This window comes from Entelurus aequoreus, linkage group LG13 (genome assembly GCF_033978785.1).
Source record: "Entelurus aequoreus isolate RoL-2023_Sb linkage group LG13, RoL_Eaeq_v1.1, whole genome shotgun sequence".
Lineage (NCBI taxonomy): Eukaryota > Metazoa > Chordata > Actinopteri > Syngnathiformes > Syngnathidae > Entelurus > Entelurus aequoreus.
Window position 1 is genome coordinate 10542901 of NC_084743.1, and position 11966 is coordinate 10554866.

General features: G+C 26.0%; 1 protein-coding gene across 1 annotated transcript in view; it reads right to left on the reverse strand.

The window, feature by feature from the left end:
- Positions 1 to 11697, reverse strand: part of LOC133663759 (indian hedgehog B protein-like) — a 33382-nt gene extending 21685 nt beyond the window's left edge. The window contains exon 1 of the mRNA XM_062068460.1: positions 11304 to 11697. Coding sequence (XP_061924444.1) covers positions 11304 to 11612 — 309 coding nt within the window. The 5' untranslated portion in view covers positions 11613 to 11697. The remainder of the gene's footprint in view (positions 1 to 11303) is intronic.
- Positions 11698 to 11966: the final 269 nt, after the last annotated feature.

The window sequence follows — 11966 nt, forward strand, 5'->3', positions numbered from 1 at the left end:
TGAAAATTCAGTGCAAAAAAATACACCTGATTATTAACTATCCATAATTTTTTTTTTTTTAGCTTTTGTTGTCAATCATTACATCCTTCAGTGTCTTAATGTTGTGACTGGCGACAGAGTCATTTATTTGTACTGCTAGACTATTTTTTGGGAAACCGAATTTATGTATCTGAATTTTTGGCGTTTGAATTTTCCTGAAATGAATTTATTTTTTATTTTTTTTTACATTAGATTACGCTGAACATTTTATTTAACACCCAATTTTGGGCAATTTTTTTGGAGTGTTAAAATTGAGTGCAAAAAAAAATCTGACTTTAAAAATTCAGTGGAAAATAATTTAGTGTAAAAAAAAAAATAGTGTAAAAAGTTCAGTTAGTAAAAATGTAGTGCAACAAATTCAGTGAAAAAAATTCAGTTTGTAAAAATGTGTAAAAAAATGTAGTGCATGAAAATTCAGTACAAAAAAATACACCTGATTATTAATTATCCATAATTTTTTTTTTTTTATAGCTTTTGTTGTCAATCATTCCATCCTTCAGTGTCTTAATGTTGTGACTGGCGACAGAGTCATTTATTTGTATTGCTAGACTATTTTTTGGGAAACCGAATTTATGTATCTGAATTTTTGGCGTTTGAATTTTCCTGAACTGAATTTATTTTTTATTTTTTTTTACATCAGATTATGCTGACAACTTTATTTAACACACAATTGTGGACACATTTCTTTGAGTTTTAAAATTGAGTGCACAAAAAATTTGTCTTTAAAAATTCAGTGGAAAATAATTTAGTGTAAAAAAAAAATAGTGTAAAAAGTTCAGTTAGTAAAAATGTAGTGCAACAAATTCAGTGAAAATAATTCAGTTTGTAAAAATGTGTAAAAAAATTTAGTGCATGAAAATACAGTACAAAAAAATACACCTGATTATTAATTATCCATAATTTTTTTTTTTTTAGCTTTTGTTGTCAATCATTCCATCCTTCAGTGTCTTAATGTTGGGACTGGTGACAGAGTCATTTATTTGTATTGCTAGACTATTTTTTGGGAAACCGAATTTATGTATCTGAATTTTTGGCGTTTGAATTTTCCTGAACTGAATTTTTTTAATTTTTTATTTTAACATCAGATTATGCTGACAATTGTATTTAACACAAAATTGTGGACACATTTTTTTGAGTTTTAAAATTGAGTGCAAAAAAAATCTGACTTTAAAAATTCAGTGGAAAATAATTTAGTTTAAAAAAAAATAGTGTAAAAAGTTCAGTTAGTAAAAATGTAGTGCAACAACTTCAGTGAAAAAAATTCAGTTTGTAAAAATGTGTAAAAAAATTTAGTGCATGAAAATTCAGTACAAAAAAATACACCTGATTATTAATTATCCATAATTTTTTTTTTTTTTTAGCTTTTGTTGTCAATCATTCCATCCTTCAGTGTCTTAATGTTGGGACTGGTGACAGAGTCATTTATTTGTATTGCTAGACTATTTTTTGGGAAACCGAATTTATGTATCTGAATTTTTGGCGTTTGAATTTTCCTGAACTGAATTTATTTTTAATGTTTTTTACATCAGATTATGCTGAAAATTTTATTTAACACACAATTGTGGGCGAAATTTTTTTTGAGTGTTAAAATTGAGTGCAAAAAAAATCTGACTTTAAAAATTCAGTGGAAAATAATTTAGTGTAAAAAAAAATAGTGTAAAAAGTTCAGTTAGTAAAAATGTAGTGCAACAAATTCAGTGAAAATAATTCAGTTTGTAAAAATGTGTAAAAAAATTTAGTGCATGAAAATTCAGTACAAAAAAATACACCTGATTATTAATTATCCATAATTTTTTTTTTTTAGCTTTTGTTGTCAATCATTCCATCCTTCAGTGTCTTAATGTTGTGACTGGCAACAGAGTCATTTATTTGTATTGCTAGACTATTTTTTGGGAAACCGAATTTATGTATCTGAATTTTTGGCGTTTGAATTTTCCTGAACTGAATTTATTATTATTATTTTTTACATCAGATTATGCTGAAAATTTTATTTAACACACAATTGTGGGCAATTTTTTTTGAGTGTTAAAATTGAGTGCAAAAAAAATCTGACTTTAAAAATTCAGTGGAAAATAATTCAGTGAAAACAAATTCAGTAGAATAAAAGTAGTTTATACAAATTCAGTGTAAAAAGCTCAGTTAGTAAAAATGTAGTGAAACAAATTCAGTGAAAAAAATTCAGTTTGTTAAAATGTGTAAAACAATTTAGTGCATGAAAATTCAGTGCAAAAAAATACACCTGATTATTAATTATCCATAATTTTTTTTTTTTTTAGCTTTTGTTGTCAATCATTCCATCCTTCAGTGTCTTAATGTTTTGACTGGCGACAGAGTCATTTATTTGTATTGCTAGACTATTTTTTGGAAAACCGAATTTATGTATCTGAATTTTTGGCGTTTGAATTTTCCTGAACTTAATTTATTTTTAATGTATTTTACATCAGATTATGCTGAAATTTTTATTTAACACACAATTGTGGGCGAATTTTTTTTTGAGTGTTAAAATTGAGTGCAAAAAAAATCTGACTTTAAAAATTCAGTGGAAAATAATTTAGTGTAAAAAAAAAATTCAGTGGAAAAAAAGTAGTTTATACAAATTCAGTGTAAAAAGTTCAGTTAGTAAAAATGTAGTGCAACAAATTCAGTGAAAAAAATTTAGCTTGTTAAAATGTTGTGTAAAAAAATTTAGTGCATGAAAATTCAGTGCAAAAAAATACACCTGATTATTAATTATCCATAATTTTTTTTTTTTTTAGCTTTTGTTGTCAATCATTCCATCCTTCAGTGTCTTAATGTTGTGACTGGTGACAGAGTCATTTATTTGTATTGCTAGACTATTTTTTGGGAAACCGAATTTATGTATCTGAATTTTTGGCGTTTGAATTTTCCTGAACTGAATTTATTTTTTATTTTTTTTTACATGAGATTATGCTGAAAATGTTATTTAACACACAATTGTGGGCAATTTTTTTTGAGTGTTAAAATTGAGTGCAAAAAAAAATCAGACTAAAAAAATCAGTGGAAAATAATTTTGTGTAAAAAAAAAATAGTGTAAAAAGTTCAGTTAGTAAAAATGTAGTGCAACAAATTCAGTGAAAAAAATTCAGTTTGTTAAAATGTGTAAAAAAATTTAGTGCATGAAAATTCAGTGCAAAAAAAATACACCTGATTATTAATTATCCAAATTTTTTTTTTTTTTAGCTTTTGTTGTCAATCATTCCATCCTTCAGTGTCTTAATGTTGTGACTGGCGACAGAGTCATTTATTTGTATTGCTAGACTATTTTTTGGGAAACCGAATTTATGTATCTGAATTTTTGGCGTTTGAATTTTCCTGAACTGAATTTATTTATTTATTTTTTTTTACATTAGATTATGCTGAAAATTTTATTTAACACACAATTTTGGGCAATTTTTTTTGAGTGTTAAAATTGAGTGCAAAAAAAATCTGACTTTAAAAATTCAGTGGAAAATAATTCAGTGTAAAAAAAAAATTCAGTGGAAAAAAAGTAGTTTATACAAATTCAGTGGAAAAAGTTCAGCTATTAAAAATGTAGTGCAACAAATTCAGTGAAAAAAAGTCAGTTTGTTAAAATGTTGTGTAAAAAAATTTAGTGCATGAAAATTCAGTGTAAAAAAATACACCAGATTATTAATTATCCATAATTTATTTTTAGCTTTTGTTGTCAATCATTCCATCCTTTAGTGTCTTAATGTTGTGACTGGAGACAGTCATTTATTTTTATTACTACACTATTTTTTTTCTGTGAAAATTGTGTGCAAAAAAAAATTTCAATGTAAAAAAAAAAACAAGTATATAAAGATTTCGGGTAAAAAAATTCATCCATTTTCTACCGCTTGTCTCTTTCGGGGTCGCGGTGGGTGCTGGAGCCTATCCCAGCTGCAGTTTGGGAAAAAATTGTGTAAAAAAAAAAATCAGTATATACAAATTCAGTGTAGAAATGTCAGTTTGCAATAAATTAGTGTAGAAAATTCAGTGTAAAAAAACCCCCAAACTTAACCGGAAGTGATTTGAAGCAACGAATATTTTTGCACACATTTTTTTTTTTTTAAACTGAACTTTTACAGACTGTATTCTTAAAAAAACAAAAAAACAAAAAAAAACTTTTCCACACATTTTTTTTGAAAATGAAATTGTCAGCAAAATTTGATGTAAAAATATGTAAAAATAAAAGTATGTAAAAATTCAGTGTAAAAAAATGGAAGTGATTTCTGCACTGAATTCTTTTTTTACACTTAATTTTTTTATACACTGATTTCTTCATATATAAAAATAAAAGTATATAAAAATTCTGTGTAAAAAGTTCAGTGTAAAAAAAATAAATAAAAAACTTAACCGGAAGTGATTTGAAGCAACAAATATTTCCGCAGTGATTTTTTTTTTTTAACTGAACTTTTACACACTGATTTTTGCACATTGTATTCTTAAAAAAAACAAAAAAAAACTTTTGCACGCATTTTTATTGAAAATGAAATTGTCAGCATAATTTCATGTAAAAATATATAAAAATAAAAGTATATAAAAATTTTATGTAAAAAATTCATTTTGTAATAATTTAGTGTAGAAAATTCAGTGTAAAAAAATGAAAATGATTTCTGCACTGAATTTGTTTTTTTACACTTAACTTTTTTATACACTGATTTCTTCATATATAAAAATAAAAGTATATAAAAATTCAGTGTAAAAAGTTCACTTTGTAATAATTTATTGTAGAAAATTCAGTGTAAAAAAACCAAAAACTTAACCGGAAGTGATTTGAAGCAACAAATATTTCTGCACTCATTTTTTTTTTACACTTAACTTTTTTATACACTGATTTCTTCAAAAGAATATGAACATTTGCACACATTTTTTATTGAAAATTAATTTGTAAATTATTACAAAGTGAACTTAAATTTGTAAATTATTACAAAGTGAACTTTTTACAATGAATTTTTATACACTGATTTTTTTTACATTAAATTATGCTAGAAAATTCAGTGTAAAAAATAAATAAAAATAAACTCAACCGGAAGTGATTTGAAGCAACGAATATTTCCGCAATGAATTTTTTTTTTTAAACTGAACTTTTACACACTGATTTTTGCACACTGTATTCTTCAAAAAAACAAAAAAAAAACAACTTTTGTACACATTGTTATCGAAAATTAAATTGTCAGCATAATTTGATGTAAAAATATATAAGAATAAAAGTATTTAAAAATTCAGTGTCAAAAAATGGAAGTGATTTCTCCACTGAATTTTTTTTTTTTACACTTAACTTTTTTATACACTGATTTCTTCCAAAAATATGAACTTTTGCACACATTTTTATTGAAAATGAATTTGTAAATTATTACAAAGTGAACTTAAATTTGTAAATTATTACAAAGTGAACTTTTTACACTGAATTTTTTTTTTACATTAAATTATGCTAGAAAATTCAGTGTAAAAAACAAACAAAAAAAAACTTAACCGGAAGTGATTTGAAGCAACAAATATTTCTGCACTCAATTTTTTTTTACGGTTAACTTTTTTATACACTGATTTCTTCAAAAGAATATGAACTTTTGCACACATTTTTATTGAAAATTAATTTGTAAATTATTACAAAGTGAACTTAAATTTGTAAATTATAACAAAGTGAACTTTTTACATTGAATTTTTATACACTGATTTTTTACATTAAATTATGCTAGAAAATTCAGTGTAAAAAAAATAAAAATAAACTCAACCGGAAGTGATTTGAAGCAACGAATATTTCCGCACTGAATTTTTTTTTTAAACTGACCTTTTACACACTGATTTTTGCACACTGTATTCTTAAAAAAAACACATTTTTATTGAAAATGAATTTGTAAATGATTACAAAGTGAACTTTTTACACTGAATTTTTTTTTTTACATTAAATTATGCCAGAAAATTCAGTGTAAAAAAAAAACAAACAAAAAAAAAACTTAACCGGAAGTGATTTGAAGCAACGAATATTTCCGCACTGAATTTTTTTTTTAACTGAACTTTTACACACTGATTTTTGCACACTGTATTCTTAAAAAAAAAAAAAAAAAAAAAATTTTGTACACATTATTATTGAAAATTAAATAGTCAGCATAATTTGATGTAAAAATATATAAAAATAAAAGTATTTAAAAATTCAGTGTCAAAAAATGGAAGTAATTTCTCCACTGAATTTTTTTTTTACACTTAACTTTTTTATACACTGATTTCTTCCAAAAATATGAACTTTTGCACACATTTTTATTAAAAAATAATTTGTAAATTATTACAAAGTGAACTTAAATTTGTAAATTATTACAGAGTGAACTTTTTACACTGACATTTTTTTTTTACATTAAATTATGCTAGAAAGTTCAGTGTAAAAAAAAAAAAAAACAAACAAAAAAAAAACTTAACCGGAAGTGATTTGAAGCAACAAATATTTCTGCACTCAATTTTTTTTTTACACTTAACTTTTTTATACACTGATTTCTTCAAAATAATATGAACTTTTGCACACATTTTTATTGAAAATTTATTTGTAAATTATTACAAAGTGAACTTTTTACACTGAAATTTTTTTTTTTTTACATTAAACTATGCTAGAAAATTCAGTGTTAAAAACAAACAAACAAAAAAAAAACTTAACCGGAAGTGATTTGAAGCAACGAATATTTCCGCACTGAATTTTTTTTTAAACTGACCTTTTACACACTGATTTTTGCACACTGTATTCTTAAAAACAAAAAAAAAAAAACTTTTGCACACATTTTTATTGAAAGTGAAATTGTCAGCAAAATTTGATGTAAAAATATATAAAAATAAAAGTATTTAAAAATTCAGTGTCAAAAAATGGAAGTGATTTCTCCACTGAATTTTATTTTTTACACTTAACTTTTTTATACACTGATTTATTCCAAAAATATGAACTTTTGCACACATTTTTATTGAAAATGAATTTGTAAATTATTACAAAGTGAACTTTTTACACTGATTTTTTTTTTTTTACATTAAATTATGCTAGAGAATTCAGTGTAAAAAAAAAAACTAACAAAAAAAACTTAACCGGAAGTGATTTGAAGCAACGAGTATTTCTGCACTGATTTTTTTTTTCAACTTAACTTTTACACACTGATTTTTGCACACTGTATTCTTCAAAAAAACAAACAAAAAAAACTTTTGTACACATTGTTATTGAAAATTTAATTGTCAGCATAATTTGATGTAAAAATATATAAGAATAAAAGTATTTAAAAATTCAGTGTCAAAAAATGGAAGTGATTTCTCCACTGAATTTTTTTTTTTACATTTAACTTTTTTATACACTGATTTCTTCCAAAAAAAACATGAACTTTTGCACACATTTTATATTGAAAATTCATTTGTAAATTATTACAAAGTGAACTTTTATACACTTTTTTTTTTTTTTTTACATTAAATTATGCAAGAAAATTCAGTGTAAAAACATAAATAAAAAAACTTAACCGGAAGTGATTTGAATCAACGAATATTTCCGCACTGATTTTTTTTTTTAACTGAACCTTTACACACTGATTTTTGCACACTGTATTCTTAAAAAAAAAACAAAAAAAAAACTTTTGCACGCATTTTTATTGAAAATGAAATTGCCAGCAAAATTTAATGTAAAAATATATAAAAATAAAAGTATGTAAAAATTCAGTGTAAAAAAATGGAAGTGATTTCTGCACTGAATTTTTTTTTTAAACTTAACTTTTTTATACACTGATTTCTTAAAAAAACAACAACTTTTGCACACATTTTTATTGAAAATGAAATTGTCAGCATAATTTCATGTAAAAATATATAAAAATTCTGTGTAAAAAATTCATTTTGTAATAATTTAGTGTAGAAAATTCAGTGTAAAAAAATGGAAGTGATTTCTGCACTGAATTTTTTTTATTTACACTTAACTTTTTTATACACTGTAAATTTTTACAAAGTGAACTTTTTACACAGATTTTTTTTTTTTTTTTTACATTAAATTATGCTAGGAAATTCAGTGTAAAAAAAAAAAAAAAAAAAAAAAAACTTAACCGGAAGGGATTTGAAGCAACGAATATTTCCGCACTGAATTTTTTTTTAAACTGACCTTTTACACACTGATTTTTGCACACTGTATTCTTAAAAAAAACAAAAAAAAAACTTTTGCACACATTTTTATTGAAAGTGAAATTGTCAGCAAAATTTGATGTAAAAATATATAAAAATAAAAGTATTTAAAAATTCAGTGTCAAAAAATGGAAGTGATTTCTCCACTGAATTTTTTTTTTTACACTTAACTTTTTTATACACTGATTTATTCCAAAAATATGAACTTTTGCACACATTTTTATTGAAAATGAAATTGTCAGCATAATTTCATGTAAAAATATATAAAAATAAAAATATATAAAAATTCTGTGTAAAAAATTCATTTTGTAATAATTTAGTGTAGAAAATTCAGTGTAAAAAAATGGAAGTGATTTCTGCACTGAATTTTTTTTATTTACACTTAACTTTTTTATACACTGTAAATTATTACAAAGTGAACTTTTTACACAGATTTTTTTTTTTTACATTAAACTATGCTAGAAAATTCAGTGTAAAAAAAAAACAAACAAAAAAAACTTAACCGAAAGTGATTTGAAGCAACGAATATTTCTGCACTGATTTTTTTTTTCAACTGAACTTTTACACACTGATTTTTGCACACTGTATTCTTCCAAAAAACAAAAAAAAAACACTTTTGCACACATTGTTATTGAAAATTAAATTGTCAGCATTATTTGATGTAAAAATATATAAGAATGAAAGTATTTAAAAATTCAGTGTCAAAAAATGGAAGTGATTTCTCCACTGAATTTTTTTTTTTACATTTAACTTTTTTATACACTGATTTCTTCCAAAAGTATGAACTTTTGCACACATTTTTATTGAAAATGAATTTGTAAATTATTACAAAGTGAACTTTTTACACTGATTTTTTTTTTCTTACATTGAATTATGCCCGAAAATTCTGTGTAAAAAAAACAAACAAAAAAAACTTAACTGGAAGTGATTTGAAGCAACGAATATTTCCGCACTGATTTTTTTTTTTTAACTGAACCTTTACACACTGATTTTTGCACACTGTATTCTTCAAAAAAACAAACAAAAAAAACTTTTGTACACATTGTTATTGAAAATTAAATAGTCAGCATAATTTGATGTAAAAATATATAAGAATAAAAGTATTTAAAAATTCAGTGTCAAAAAATGGAAGTGATTTCTCCACTGAATTTTTTTTTTTACATTTAACTTTTTTATACACTGATTTCTTCCAAAAATACATGAACTTTTGCACACATTTTATATTGAAAATTCATTTGTAAATTATTACAAAGTGAACTTTTATACACTATTTTTTTTTTTTTACATTAAATTATGCAAGAAAATTCAGTGTAAAAACATAAATAAAAAAACTTAACCAGAAGTGATTTGAAGCAACGAATATTTCCGCACTGATTTTTTTTTTCCAACTGAACTTTTACACACTGATTTTTGCACACTGTATTCTTAAAAAAAAAACAAAAAAAAAACTTTTGCACGCATTTTTATTGAAAATGAAATTGCCAGCAAAATTTAATGTAAAAATATATAAAAATAAAAGTATGTAAAAATTCAGTGTAAAAAAATGGAAGTAATTTCTGCACTGAATTTTTTTTTAAACTTCACTTTTTTATACACTGATTTCTTCCAAAAATATGAACTTTTGCACACATTTTTATTGAAAATGAAATTGTCAGCATCATTTCATGTAAAAATATATAAAAATTCTGTGTAAAAAATTCATTTTGTAATAATTTAGTGTAGAAAATTCAGTGTAAAAAAATGGAAGTGATTTCTGCACTGAATTTTTTTTTTTACACTTAACTTTTTTATACACTGATTTCTTCCAAAAATATGAACTTTTGCACACATTTTTATTGAAAATGAATTTGTAAATTATTACAAAGTGAACTTTTTACACTGATTTTTTTTTTTTACATTAAATTATGCCCGAAAATTCTGTGTAAAAAAAACCAAACACTTAACTTTTTTATACACTGTAAATTATTACAAAGTGAACTTTTTACACTGAATTTTTTTTATTTTTTACATTAAATTATGCTAGAAAATTCAGTGTAAAAAAAAAAACTAACAAAAAAATTTAACCGGAAGTGATTTGAAGCAACGAATATTTCTGCACTGATTTTTTTTTTTCAACTGAACTTTTACACACTGATTTTTGCACACTGTATTCTTCAAAAAAACAAACAAAAAAAACTTTTGTACACATTGTTATTGAAAATTAAATTGTCAGCATAATTTGATGAAAAAATATATAAAAATAAAAGTATTTAAAAATTCAGTGTAAAAAAATGGAAGTAATTTCTCCTCTGAATTTTTTTTTTACACTTAACTTTTTTATACACTGATTTCTTCCAAAAATATGAACTTTTGCACACATTTTTATTGAAAATTAATTTGTAAATTATTACAAAGTGAACTTTTTACACTGATTTTTTTTTTTTTACATTAAATTATGCCCGAAAATTCAGTGTAAAAAAAAACAAACAAAAAAACCTTAACTGGAAGTGATTTGAAGCAACGAATATTTCCGCACTGATTTTTTTTTTTTAACTGAACTTTTACACACTGATTTTTGCACACTGTATTCTTAAAAAAAAACAAAAAAAAAACAAACTTTTGTACACATTGTTATTGAAAATTAAATAGTCAGCATAATTTGATGTAAAAATATATAAGAATAAAAGTATTTAAAAATTCAGTGTCAAAAAATGGAAGTGATTTCTCCACTGAATTTTTTTTTTACATTAAATTATGCTAGAAAATTCAGTGTAAAAAAAAATCAAACAAAAAAAACTTAACCGGAAGTGATTTGAAGCAACGAATATTTCCGCACTGATTTTTTTTTTCAACTGAACTTTTACACACTGATTTTTGCACACTGTATTCTTAAAAAAAAACTTTTGCACACATATTTTAATAAAAAAATAAATTTGACGTAAAAAAAAAAATCAGTTGAAATCCATCCATTTCCTACCGCTTGTCCCTTCATTCAAAATGAATATAATAAGAATATAACGGCAAGCATATTTTGGTGCAAAGTGTGAGCTTTTTCCTGGACAGGGCGACCCGGACCCGGACCATGCAGGACTTAGACCACACGCCGGTGCGCGCACGTGGTCGCAGCATCCTCCTCCTCCTCCTCCTCATCCTCTCACCTGCGTCATGAGCCTGTCCGCACCTGTGTCCTCCTCGTCCTTGAAGATGATGTCCGTGTTGTAGTTGGGCGTCAGCTCCTTGAAGCGCTCCGAGCTGCGCGTAATTTTGCCCTCCGGCCGCCCGCTGGCCCCCAGGGTCTTCTCGGCCACGTTGGGGCTGAACTGCTTCAGGGCCAGCGGGATGAGCTTCTTGGGGAGCCGCCTCTTGCCGTACCCCCTCCCCGGCCCGCAGCCCTCCGAGGCAGGTGCGAGGAGGAGGAGGAGGAGGAGGAGCACCGCGGCGGGGAGAAGGCGCGAGTGGATCCGCATCTCTCCCCAGCCCAGGCGGGGTTCCTTCAGCGCGTCTCCGGCTCACCTGGCCGGTCCATGGTCGCGGGACATCCGCGGGCGCTTCGTCCGGGGAACCCAAAACAAAAACAAAAAAAATCTCCTTTACTCCTAAAGTGGAACAAGTGGTGTGGCCGGAGAGGAACACGCGTGGGTGCGCGCGTTTTAAAGTCCGTGGGTTGCAACTTGCAAACAAACAGGTTCAAAGTCGAGAGAGAGAGAGAGAAAGAGAGAGAGAGAGAGAGAGAGAGAGAGAGTCCAAGTCCACCTTTTTAAAAAAAAGTTCTCCTCCTTTAAGTTCCGTGGAAAGTGACACCCGTGGCGTGTGCGCCTCTC